This window comes from Lethenteron reissneri, chromosome 45 (assembly GCF_015708825.2).
Source record: "Lethenteron reissneri isolate LAM-NWPU_2019-01 chromosome 45, ASM1570882v1, whole genome shotgun sequence".
NCBI lineage: Eukaryota > Metazoa > Chordata > Hyperoartia > Petromyzontiformes > Petromyzontidae > Lethenteron > Lethenteron reissneri.
This window is the reverse complement of record NC_083823.1, coordinates 5,761,255-5,775,024: the sequence shown is the minus strand read 5'-3', so window position 1 is coordinate 5,775,024 and position 13,770 is coordinate 5,761,255. Positions and strand designations below refer to the sequence as shown.

Sequence of the window (13,770 nt, the reverse complement as noted above, 5' to 3'; positions counted from 1 at the left end):
CTCGCCGTCGCACGGGCCAAACAACAAACGCGAGAAATGTGAGAGCGCCCGGGCGATGTGCTGATGAGGGCGAAAGCAGATAGTGAGCCTGCATTTGCATCTGCGTCACTCCGAATCGGTTAATCAGCTCGGGCACCGGGCTCGTTTCGTTGCTTTTTGTAGCTCGTGTCGCTGAAAGAAAAAAATGTTCCCATCGCGCAAAGATCGCTTTCCTTATCTGCGCCGGCGCGTTCGTATTACTGCGGAGCACCGCGCTTGGCTCCCTCCTTCCTTGCCCGCGTGAGGTGCAAACCTGCTAAGCAGAGCACCTTGACACTGCGTGCATGTTATACGTATGTCTGTGTCGCGCATGTGTACGTGTGTGCGTGCTTGCGTACGTGTGTGTGTGGGGAGCGGTAGGTGTAGCGGTTAGCGCGCTGCGCTGCAAACCTGGCGACCCGGGTTCGATTCCCGACCACGGCCAACATCAGTGACGATTATCTGAACCGGTCCTGGGCCTCCCCTAGGTCGACTCAGCCTCAAATGAGCACCTTGTGCGATGTGTAAACATCGCCACTGGGCAGACAAAGGCGGCCGGGCGTGGTGTTGGCCACCCACCCCCTCGTGTGCCGTGCCGGCCTTCATAGGTGCTCGCTAACAGCACTTGCCCCTACAGTCTATTAAGGCTATACGGGGGATCTTTGTCTTTGTTGTATAACAGCACTGACCCCAATATCTGTTCGGGCTGTAGGGATGTGGGGCAGGGGGGGATCTTTGCGTTTTTATTATTTTAAAGTCACGTTTCTCGTGAAAATCACTCGATTGATTCCACCACCCACTATGAGCGCTTGGTGTACCAGAATTACCGTTTTGTTTAATTCGTATTGTCATCAACCGCCATCACACTGCAGGTCACAACAATACGAAGTTCCCCCGTATAAACCTTGGGGCAAGTGCCGTTAGCGAGCACCTATGATGGCCAGCACAGCACACAAGAGGGTGGGTGGCCAGCACCACGCCCGGCCGCCTTTGTCTCTCAAGTGGTGACGTTTACACACCGCATCCAGGTACTCGTTTGAGGCCGAGTCGACCTAGGGGAGGTCCAGGACCGGTTCAGATAGTCGTCACCGGTGTTGGCCATGAACTCGGTTCGCAACAACAACAACAACGCTCGCACGCCCCCAAAGTTGTGGGCGTGCGCTCGCGGCTCTCACCGGGGAGACATGTGGTTCGTATGATCGTGTGGACTTGTTGTTGTGAGCACCCAGGGCTCTGAGAGACGACTGCATTAAAGGAGCCCAGGTAAAGCAAGAGGCATGTGAGCAGGAACACGTGTGGCGCGGTGAGCGGGGATTAAACGCGGAGCGATCATCAAAGGACGCTCTATTTGCGTTCAGTTTTAGCTCGAAGCTTCCCGATTTGTCGTTTGCTGGGTGGTGGGACGCTCGCAACGTGTCTGCGGTGATGCTGTGGCGAGATGTTAACTGCCTCGCTTGGGATACAGGAGGTTCGTGGATTCGATGCCCGACCTCTGACGCCTGCTGTATATTTGGGAGGTTGCATGTCTCTCTCCCCGTGGTCGCGTGGATTTTTTTCCAGGTCCTCCGGTTCCCCCCCCCCCCCCCCCATGTTTAGAAACAGGCGTTTATAATATTTAATACATTTCCACGTGATTAAGTTACTTCGTTGAGTTATCATTTGTGGCCAAGTTGCTTCTGAAAAGGAGCTACATAGCTCAGTGGGCCTTACCTGGTAAATAAAAAATAGTTTAGTGTTTTTTTTTGTCACGGCAAACGATGAATCAAGGTCAAATTGACTTTCTGCGCAAATGAGCATTGAAGCGGTGGTTACACCTGTTTACAGCCCCGACTGAGCCCGCGCAGTGTAAATTACATGTTCCCGTGGCAGGGGAGAGGCTCTTCATATTGGAGCCACTGCTAATTTCCCCACTATTTGTGGTCCTCCGAGTAAGAAACCCAGGAGGGAGGATGAGTTGAGTCAACTGCTGGCCAGGGTTTGAACCACCGCGACCTTTCCGATTTCGAAGCCGCTCCCTCTGCCGCTGAGCCGCGTGGCCTGGCGAGATGATGGAGCGAAAGGGATGACATCACGTCGCGTGCAGCAGCCAGGCGACGTGGATTTTAGGGGAGCGTTGGGGGCGGCGTGGAGGCATGCCGGACGCCCTGGGTGTACCCAAGCGATGGTGAAGCACCCCCGGAGGAAGCCTTCGCGATGACTTAGCGTCGGTGATCACTCATCGAAAGAGCTGGCCTCCCGTAGAGTGAGACGTGGAGACGTTTTTCCCATTGGGAACTTCGCACGAACATCATTCCCCCGCTCCTCCCCGGAGATTCCTCAGTCACCCACCGCAGCCCCCTGTCCCAACCCCTGTCGCCCTACTCTCCTCTACCAATCTAAAACTAAACTATTTTTTATTTTACCAGGTAAGGCCCACTGAGCTCTATAGCTCTTTTTCAGAAGTGACCTGGCCACAAATGATAGATCAACGAAGTGGCTTATCATGTGGACATTTATAGCAGTAACCAGATATTTTTCGATTTAAAGCTTTCGTGACTGCAGGGATTCATCTTCTTGGTTCTTTCGGTAAAGTCACGTAGAATGGAAATAATAACATAATAAAAATAAAACATAATCAAATAATATACTATTCTTTTATTATGTTACCGAAAGAACCAACAAGAAGTAGCCAGATACTCGAGATGCACGTCGATTCTTAATGTGGAGGGACAAACCGGAGGACCCGGAGAAAAAATCCACGAGACCACGGGGAGAACATGCACACTCCAAATATACAGCAGCAGGCGTCAGAGTCGGGATGGAACCCACGACCTCCTGTACACGACCGTGGCGCCCCAGCCCTGGTGCTGACATCACCGAGACGATCTCTCCCTTCTTCCCTTGTTGTGAACCCCAAATTTGGCACGCAGGAAATGTTAAAAGTGTCTTGACAGCTGGGCTTGGTGGTGGAAATTCACCGAGCTCGCGGACCGCTTGCTGGTGTGGGCGTGTGTGTGTGTGTGGCCGTGTGCGGGGAGCGGTTGTGCAGTGGTTAGCGCCTTGCGCTATGAACCCGGTGGCCCAAGTTCGATTCCCGCTCACGGCCACCAACAGCAATGATGACTATCTAAGTCGGCGCTGGGGCGTGGTGCTGGCCACCCACCCCCTCGTGTTGCCGTGCCGGCCTTCGTTGGTGCTCGCTAACAGCACTTGCCCCAACAATCTGTCAAGGATGGGGGGGTTGGGGTGGGAGATCTCTGTGCGTGTGTGTGAGTTTACTATACGGAGCGTGCACACTCAGTGTGTGTGTGTGTGTGGCACGTTCACATTGCAGGCCTCATGTGACTTCTTGCAACGCCTAAGCCTAATGGAACATTCAGATAAAATGACCGTGAACAGAAAACGAAAAAGGGGGAGGGTCCACAGGAAGGTTAAACGGAGGTTACAAGTCTCGCGACACTCCACTCATTCATAACGTTTGACCTTGGTCGGTGCTGGAAGTGAAAATTGTAAGTGAAACTCGCGCCGCGTGCTTATTTGGTCTGCGCCTCTATGTGCGCTCGCTGCTGGACTGGCGAGGCGCGTTTAGAATGAATCGATCCGCTGTCTGCGCGGAGGAGGGAATGAATAAATGAAGGCGCAACAATTCCCAACGTACGTCTCGTCACAGCTCGCGCGTTCCCGACCCCAGTCGTGAAGGCAGCATGTCATGTCATTTAAACAGACGAGTCGCCCGGCCGATTTAATGGGAAGGGCCGTTTGAATCGTGGGTGCTGCGGTGGCGAGATGTTAACTACCTTGCCTGGTATACAGGAGGTCGTGGGTTCGATCTCGACCGTGTGACGCCTTGAGTTTGCATGTTCTCCCCGTGGTCACGTGGATTTCTCTCCGGTTCCTCCGGTTTTCCCCTCTACGTTTAGAAACATGCTTTCAGAGTTTTTGGCTCCTAGAAATGTCCACGTGATGAGCCACTTGTAGCTCAGTGGGGACCTTTTCTTGTTAAAATAAACAAATTGTTCAGTTTAAATCATACCCCTTCATCAACATGCACGGATTAGTGCGGTGGAGAAGTCTGGTCAAACCATCCCCATGGCCCATGGCTGACAATCCTGTGTGGGAAGGCCTTCGTGCAGCAGTGGATTGAAATTAAAGCCAAGAAAATGATTACATTTACTGTCGTTATCATTTAACTTTTTTCAATTGTGCAATTTTCACGAGGACGTGTCGTAGCAGCGATCCACTGCTGGATGAAGGGCTCCACTACACCGTACTTCGCAGTAGTTTCATTCCAAACTCCAATGTACTCGCAGGCAGTTTAATAAACGGACGGGTGCTTCTTGGTAAACACGCGACGTTGGGCCCAACGTTGGTCGACGTATTATGTAGAACTTTCTTTCGCGAAGAAGCGTCAGTTGACCCAACATTCGCCCGTTTACTGGATTTGCTGAAACTCTCATCTCCGTTAGCCACGTTATACTGTCGTGGAGTTGCGTGACGTTATCCCGGCAGCATTTAGATGTCTTTGATTTTCCAAGAACACTTCGTTCAAGCTGGGATGTACAATGGGCTACACCTCAAAGGGTCTATTTATACGTGGCTAAGTGCACGTGAGCGCTGGGAAGGGCACTGGGTGCTAAGAGGCCTCCGCAATCAAACGCGGAAACTTTCCAAAGTAATGTACATCAACGTCCCGTGTTCTGTTCTGCGCGTGCGTGCGCGCGTGTGTAGATGCGCACGCCCGCCCACTTGCTCGCTTATATTATTTGTGGATATTTAAAACAAATTAAAAAAATTACTAACTTTATAATATTTTTCGATTTAAAGCTTTCGTGACTGCAGGGATTCATCTTCTTGGTTGTTTCGGTAAAGTCACGTAGAAGGGAAGTAATAAAATAATAAAAATAAAACATAATAAAACAATTCTCACGACGTTTCGGCCACAACGCAAGCAGCCGTCCCCAGGTGAAAACCAGGTCCGTCGAGGCGACAGAGTCTGAATGAAACAGCACACGAGCTTGGAGCATATATATAAGCTGGGCGCATTGACAAAGGAATTTGCATATCAAAATGAATTTAGCATATTTATGGGAAATGCAGGAATGTGATTAGTACTGCATATGCATATAATAATTAGCTATTTCCAGGAAAGTAACACTGAGTCATAGGACTGGTTTTCAGGATGTTTTCAGACAATTCATGATGAGAGAGTGTGTGTATAATGTACGCGGGAGGCAAACCAGAGCACCCGGAAAGCCTTGCGCTGAGGGGGAAACGCTCAATCCCCGTACAGATGGAAACAGATGGCGATGAGTCAACTTGCTGTCCTGCCTTCTCCCAGTGATCCAGGGTGCATGACACCACCTTGACGCTCACGGGAAGGGAGTTTCACAACATCAGGGTGCAGTGATCCATCGACCCTCGCTGCCGCCTCCGGCGCCGGATTCGAAGTGGCCACATGCAGCAGCGTAGCCACCGCTACCACCGCCCGCTCCTGTAGTTTCGTTCCCTCCACCCCCCCGTTCCCTGGTCGTCCCCGCCGAACGCACGCCGCTCTGGGGCACCGCGATGGGAGTCGCTCGTCCTCCGCATAACGAAAGAGCCGTTGCTGAATGGAGCGATTTAAAAATAATCGCCGTGCCGCGTGACCGACTTCCGACGCTTCAGCTGGCGTGCGCCCGTACGCACATGTTCCTAATGACATCATCGCTCGCTCGGTGTCCTGAAGTGGAGCCCACATAGAAGCCGCGGGTCCCCGTCTAAATAAAGGGCTGACAATGCGATGTGACGAATAGGCTTGTGCGCAAGTGTGCGTGTGTACTCGCTTGTTTGTGTGTGTTTGTCGATGTGGGGAGTGGTAGTGCAGCGGTTAGCGCGTTGCGCTATGAAGCCGGTGACCCGAGTTCAATTACCGCTCACAGCCACCGACACCAGTGACGATTATATTATCTGAACCGGTCATGGGCCTCCCCTAGATCGACTCAGCCTCAAATGAGTACCTAGTGCAGTGTGTAAACATCACCACTAGGGAGACAAAGGCGGCCGAGTGTGGTGCTGGCCACCCACCCCCTTTGTGTGCCGTGCCGGCCTTCGTTGGTGCTCGCTAACAGCACTTTTACCCCCCAGTTTTTCAGGTTACGTGGGGCGCGTTTGTGCACGTTCCTATGTGTCGTTATTGGTTTGATGCAATGGCTGAGCACGTATCATTCGTACGGTCGCGAGGTCGCGCGTTGAACTCCCGGATATCGGGTCGAGCTCGGCACATCGTCCCTCTGCTGCCAACAAACACCGGTGCCCACTCTGTGACCAATTCACGGGCGGCCGTGCCAACGGATTATGCCAAGCCCCTTACTGTGGAAAAGTGGAATATACGTCGCTGCCTCGGAGTCGCCGACGCGCGTGGGAGCTTCGACGTTGTCCCCGGCGGCTTCGGTATTTATTTCATTCCGCTTCCTTGGCGTGTGCCCCCCTTCCCACATCCCCTTGGAGAGAAATGTGGGGCCTCCAGAACTACTTTTTAGTGTTTATGTTGTTGTCCTTTGTCCCCGCACTTGGGATTAGCACTGTTGGCTACGTACGGTGCGATAGAAGTTCAACGTGCATCAAGCGAGCGACGTGGCACCGCTCGGTGTTTGTTGGCGCAGGTGCCGGTCTGCATCGAGCGATAATTTGCCGGCATCCTCCTCCTAAAACCTAAAGCCAAACTTATTTTTTATCTTACCAGGCAAGGCCCCACTGAGCTAATACAGCTCTTTGTCAGAAGCCACCTGACCACAAATGATAGCACAACGAAGTGGCTCATCATCGCGTGGAAATTTATAGTGGCCAAATACTGGGAATGCGTGTTGACTCTAAGTGTGGCGGGGGAAAAACTGGAAGACCCCAGATGGAAAAAAAAATCCACGCGACCACTGGGAGAACATGCAAACTCCAAATATGCCAGCTTAGGGATCGCGTGCAGTGCTACGGACTTGCGAGCTTTCGAACTGCGCTTCGCAGGGTCTTCGAAGCCCTTTCTTCTGGCCACCTCATGCGCGGGCTTCCTCCCACTTGTCAGTGCGTGGCGGGGCGCGGCGCGGCGCACAATCGTGGCCTTCAAGTGCACACAGCGTGGCACAAGCGCCGTGGTGACGTCACCGTCGCTTAGTTGGCGAATGGCGGTCGTTGTTGTTGTCACTGCGGCAGCGTGGCGTTTGTCTTGTGGTTGCTCATGGACACTTTTGCGTTTTTATGCAAATTCAGGTCACCCAACGAACACCTGCAATGGTTTGTGTCTTGCATGACGGGGGTACTCTCCCGAGTGTGATGTTAAAATGATGGACAGTGTATTGCCGTCTGGTCGTCGGAAGAGATTTGTCTTTAATGCCCGTCCAATTTTTTTTTACAACTGCAATTTTTAAACACCTTTTTTTTTTTAAGTCTGATTTAAAGTGACGCATTCTCAACGATGCTCAAAATAAGATTAGCAATTGTGTTTGATGCGTGCGCAGCGCATTCGATTGTTAAATCCTTAAACGTATACCGTGCGTGTGTGCTGAGCGCTGCAGCAAGTTTTGACCTTTGCTGTGCTACAAACAATTTTTTTTAACCTTTTTTTGTTTGTTTGTTACTTATCTCGCGTGCATATTTCGTGTAAATATCTCGTTTTACGGAGAATTGGCGTCATTTACTTATTTACACCGTGCACAATTACCGCTCACGGCGGCTAAATGATGTAAGCGACTCGCCTAGTAGAGAGGGGCTTGCAGATTGCAGCGGCGTGGTGAGGCGGGCGGGCGGGCGGTGGGTGGGGGGTGAGGGTCGGGATTAACGCGCGCCACACACACACATACACGCGCTCCAAAGTCCCTGCCTTACAAGGCCCGTCTGCTGGCTCACTAACCCATCACCCTGTCGCCGGTCTACTGGTCGGACGCGCGCGCACACACACACACACAACAACGCGCACATCCCATTTGTGTCCGTCACCGTGCAGCTGTCGCGCGCCTCCCCCCCCCCCCCATGATGGGCGCTGAACCATCTTTTCCGCGTGAATTGGCCGAGGCAGCTCGAGCGTTTGAACCGCCGGACGCTTGGAAACCGGGCCGCTCGCTCAATCCCAGCCGATGGATCGATTTCCCCCCCCCCCTCTTTGCCACCCTCTTCAGCCCGGCAGGTCAACACGACCGCCTGACGTCGATGCCGAACGATCCTCGGTGCCGAGCGATCGTTACGCGCCGCTTTGTACCCGTTCGCGGAAACCGCTCCAAACCCCCGGGCCCACCCCCTAACGGTTTGCGCTGTCCGTTTTCTGTCGTTCCTCCCGACCTCAGGTTAAGACGCCCCAGAGGAAGAAGGAGGAGGAGGAAGAGGAGACTTGCGTCTGACTGTAAAACCAGTAGTGGCCTACCGTAGTGCATTTCAAACACACCGACCTCAGTGCCATCGTCCACCCGCGTCCCCGTGTGGACGCGCCGTCTCGCCCGCCCGCCCGGGAGGAACTCCGCACGCCGTGCCCGCTCGCTCCTCCAATGGGAATCTCAGGACCTTTCTGTGCTTTTGTCATCGTCCTTCGTTCGCCAGCCGCCCCCCCCACCACCACCCTCTCTCCACCACCGCCCCAACTCCCTGCCCCAAATGACTTTACGACCTAGCGGGAATAAAAAGGGGAAAGGCTTTTGCTGCACACGTGGGTGTAGTGCAACGCATCGTACTACCCCGCAGATCCCTGCCAGCAGCCCAGTGTGCTATTATGATAATCGTTGTTGTTATTTTGTTCCGATTGCTTTTTTTTTTCTTCTTCTCATGAACATCCTGTGAAGGTTTTTCACGGTTTATTTGCGTGGCGCGGGGTGACTAACTAGACGACGGCAGTTTTGCATATCACATTTTGCCCCAAAGCGTTCGTAGCCGCGGTACTGCTGATGAGATGTTGGGGGGGGGGGGGGGGGGCACCGATTAAATGAAAAAAAAATGTGCACGGATCGCCGCGGCCGTCCAGACCGCACGCGAGGAATCGGCTCGGCAGCCTCTGATAGCTCTCACCTCACCGATGATGCATTTTTGATCGTGCCTTTTACTGTGCAGTTTATGAGCAAGTCACACTACTGTCAACCAGCGATCGTCGCAGCAGCTGTCATCCAGTGCCCCCCCCCCCCACCTTCCCGCCGCCGTCACCCCACTCCTCGCCGCGACGTTTCCGGTGCGGAAGCTCGCCGCCCCCCCCCCCACCTCCGCCCCGTCACTTCTTCACGTCGTTCGCTCGTCGATCATTAAGTTATGCAGAAACACTTCCTGGCCGCTGTGGAATCGTGCCTCCCGTGAACGGACTACCTCGGCGTTCGGGTTATCGGCCGCCCTTGACTCTGGTACTGTGCTCCCTCGTGGGAGCGGAAAGCCTTAAAAGGTAGACGAAACAAAAGACACTCTCTGTTATTTTTTTTTTGGGGGGGGGATGGGTGAGGGAGGGGTTTAACGGTGACTTTTCCTTAGGAATTGTATCCGCGTACCGTTCAAAGACGAGCGTAGCTCCGCTTTCGTTGTGAACAGGGGGCGGGGGGTACGCGCGTGTGCGTGCTTACGCTCGTGTGCAAAATCCGACTTGAACAAAGTAACTTTTGGCCGAAGTATTGGAGAGGGGGGGGGGGGTAAAAAATTATTAATCGCCAAGAAACGCATGACTTGACAGACGAGGGCCGCCCCCAGCGACCGCCGTCGATTCAGTATTTTTTTCGAAGAACACGTGAATTAATAAGCAGCTTGTAAGTAGTCGGGCGGAAAGGCTGACCCAGGCCGACACCGCGAGATGATGCCAGGCACTACCAATGCAACACAAAATAACTCCCCTCCCCCCACCACCCCCCACTCTGTACAGCCTCCCTGCCTCCCCCATGCATGTGCCTAAGTTCCACAGATGCTGCTGGGATTCTAAACTAAAACTAAACTGTGTATTTTACCAGGTAAGGCCCACTGAGCTGTACAGCTCTTTTTCAGAAGCGACCTGGCCACAAATGATGTATCAATGGAGTGGCTTGTCATCGTGTGGAACGCTATAGCAGCCAAATGCTCTAGGCGCACGTTGATTCTAAATGTGGAGGCAAAACCGGAGGACCCGCAGAAAAATCCACCCGGCTACGAGGAGAACATGCCAACTCCAAAAATACAGCAGCAGGTGTCAGGGTCGGGATCCAACCCACAACCTCCTTCATGCCAGGCGAGGTAGTTAACATCTCGCCACCATGGCGCCCCTTGCAATACACAGCGGAAAATGTAATGGTACAGTTCTGCCAGCCAGATAATCATATGCAGCGAGTTTGTCTTATTAGCTTATTTGGAGGTGGGGGGAGGGAATAAAATGCCACAAGTGACGAACAAACAGATGAGTTTAAGAAACAAGTTGTACGTTTTGTTTGCGTGGAGTCTTGTTTGGCCCCAGTTTAAAATGTGGCACCGTAAGGAAGCTAAATTTAGAGTTGAATGTGCTTCTTTATTGCTTGCCTGAATCTATTTTGTATGAAAGTACCACTATAGAAAACGTAAAAAAAAAATAGTTTGATTCCTGCAATGGAAAGGTTGCGCTCATAACTAACCCTAACCCTTGACCCGAATAGCATAGTCCATGGAATGCATCGATGGTGTGTCAATGGCTGTGTCAATAGTTGTTAGAATAGAATATTTCTCATCTTGTTATTGTACGTTCAGTCAACGGTTTGGGGGGGGGGGGGGAGATACTCAAGGACTGAAGACACTGGCTAAAAATTATTATATGCAACTTAAAAAAAAATGTTTAATTCAGTGCCACACACTACGATAGTGTTCTCGTTGGCTACTTAATGCAATGTTACGTTTCCCAAAAAAGTTAAAACGAAGTGCAAGAAAAAACCCGTTGTTGTTGAATATATAGTGGCTTTGAAATAATGGAAGGGTGTGAACTTTAAATAACCCCCTGAGTATTTGGCTTGGTGAGTTCTGAAGCAGTCTGTGTTGCGACGTTCTGATCCGCTAGTTTGGAAGTCGGAAGTCGGTACCCGGCGGCGGGCAACCTGTTGCGGTGATGTCGGCGATGTTTGCGATGCCCGCGGCAGTGGCGGGCAAATCGGTTGTGGACCTGTGCGATAGAACTTGTGGATGATTCCGATTTTCTTGGATTGACGGCCACGCGGCCGACGGCTGGGTGAGATGAATTCTTCGGCGGAGAGAAATTCAGTGCCGTGAGAGAGATGACTTCTGATGTGGCGTCAAAAAATACTCTTCTTCAAACGGGCGTTTAATGATGCTCACCCATGCCGAGTTTGGTACGGAAAATGTTCTTGTACGGTACAAATTAATAAACAAGATAACCTTTTGTATGACTGTATTCGTGAGTACGGGCCAATACAACTTTTTTTTTGCGGGGCCCTTCGTAATGTTGTGGTGTAAATTTGGTGGTACGGCAAACAGTTTCTTGTAAATGGTACACGAGCAAAACGTCTGGTAAATAGAAATTCTCTACAAGACAGTCGCTATTTCATGGGTTTTGCATTTACCGAGGTGACTCCCACTATGACCAACGTGTGACCCATGTTAAGGTCGAAACGTGAACCGTTAAAGTGTACAAAAAAGCTGCGTTAAGGGCACGCTAAAGTATTATTCAGCCTTAGGATTATTATTTTTGCAAGTTTCATATTTTGATACCGCAAATTTAATATCTCTTTGATAAATAATGAAAAAAAAGCCGTCAAAACTGAACACCAAATCATGTTTGCGACAAAAAACTAAATAATTCGGAATTGTTTCGCCGTTTCTTTCGGCAAGTTGTTGTGCGATGTGTAAATACGAACGTGCTCGCCGCTCCATTTCCGGCGTCGCAGCCGGCGTTTTGCTTTCTTGGCTGGATGTTAGCCACGACAGCGTGAATCGATGTGAAATGTTTGTCAGTGAAACTCTTTTGTCTTGGTGAAATGAAAAAAAAAACTAAAGTTTTAAATTGCGGGCATGTTGAATACTGTTGTTACTTTTTTTTTAAACGCAGTTATGCATACAAATAACACAAACCTCACTTTTAACAAAAGGCCATAAAATGTTTTGCTATAGAGTCAAAGGTATATCCAATTTCAGGTATCGGTTGAGAACAGGAGTCGTGCTGTATGTGTAGTTTCATAATTGCGGCGACAGACATAACAGATCATACACATGTTGACGTTGGTGAAGCGCTGCTTTTCGTCTAGGTACTTAATAATAATTAATATGTATATATATTATGATCCGTCATTTGAATTTTTTAATACTTGGTTTGGTACTAACGTTTAATTCAGTTTACACGTGGACTAATTTATTTTTCTGCAAGAAAGCGTAGTTTTGCTGATCTATATAAAACAAGGAAACCCCGACACTCAAATTCACCTTTCGATTGTGTACAGCGGCGTGCGTTGTTATTGTTGTTGTGTTACTTTGCAGCCGGCAAAGACGCCTGGCATCCGCTCTCTTCGTTCAAAATAAATCTCCAACGCTTAGGGGGGGGGGGGGGTGTGGGGTGTTATGATGTTAATGATTATTGTTTATTTTAATCGCTGCAAAAAATAAAATGATGAGAAATCTAAAAAAAAATAACAACCAGATTTAGAAAATAAGGCATAGTTTTAATGCATTGTATTTTCTTGGTTTGTTACGAATGTTTATCTTGACTAAGGTTTAGCATGGATAATTAATGAAACGTTATTAAATTAACTTATCTTTCCGTGTCTTCCCATTGTAAATACGTTGTACAGAGCTTACTTTGTCTTGCCCTCAAGTCCGATACGCGGCAGTTCCTCATATAATGGTGTAGTATGTGGGTGGGTTTGACTACGATGTTTAACCCTGATGTAATGTAAATGAATGCAATAAAGGCATTGTTTTGGTGCAAAGCTTGTTTCCAGTTTGCTTCATATTGCTGGACAATGACCCAGAGAAATGAGTGCCACTACCTCTCCAGAGGCCATGCAGCATGAACGTGTAGCAAAGAGAATATAGAGCTCTGGAAATGTTCTTCATGTTTATTGAAATATAATTACACTGGTCAGCACACTTTTTTCTGGCATAAGGTATTCCAACGGTTTTAAGGTAATTTTGGGGTGCTGATTCCAAATCTGGCATTAGTTTTTGTCTACCACAGGTTTTTGAGATATCAAATATTGCATTTTCAATAAAAACTGCAGAAGAAAAATATTAAATAAATGTGGATATCTACATAAAATGATATTATAAACACACTATCCTAAAAATACAGCACCATATTTTAACACTAAAGCAGTCACTGACTCGCAACAACTTGCAATCATAAGTGACAGAGTTAATTTCGGGTAAAATCAATGAAAATGGGGTATGCCGATAGCATCAAATGAGATGTGATAGAGCAAATCTGAGATCAGATTTGGAATCGGCACCCTGAAATTAGTCTAAAACAGCTGCAAAAGTCCAGGCCAGAAAAAAATGTTTTTTTCTTGTTGACCAGTGTTATTGTTCCATCATGGGTCTATTTCATAGATGTGCAAGAGCTCGGCTTTGTCTCCCCAGTGGCGATGTTTACACACCGCAGCAGGTACTCACTTGAGGCTGAGTCTACCTAGGGGAGGCCACAGGACCGGTTCAGATATTCGTCACCGGTGTTGGCCTTGAGCGGGAATCGAACTCGGGTCACCGGGTTCGTAACGCAGCGTGCTAACCACTGCCCTACCGCTCTCCGATATGCATATAAACACACACGCACATTGCAACACTTTCTATATTTATATATTATCAAAATATTAGCTGAAAAATAATGTCATGGAGAAGGCACTT

The 13,770-nt window shown here is 49.8% G+C and overlaps 1 protein-coding gene across 1 annotated transcript in view; it reads left to right on the top strand.

Moving 5' to 3' along the window:
* Positions 1 to 12,857, top strand: part of LOC133353767 (insulin receptor substrate 1-B-like) — a 74,846-nt gene extending 61,989 nt beyond the window's left edge. Inside the window, exon 2 of the mRNA XM_061570138.1 lies at positions 8,307 to 12,857. Within this exon, the coding sequence (XP_061426122.1) occupies positions 8,307 to 8,311 (5 nt within the window). The 3' untranslated portion in view covers positions 8,312 to 12,857. The remainder of the gene's footprint in view (positions 1 to 8,306) is intronic.
* The last annotated feature ends 913 nt before the right edge of the window (positions 12,858 to 13,770 follow it).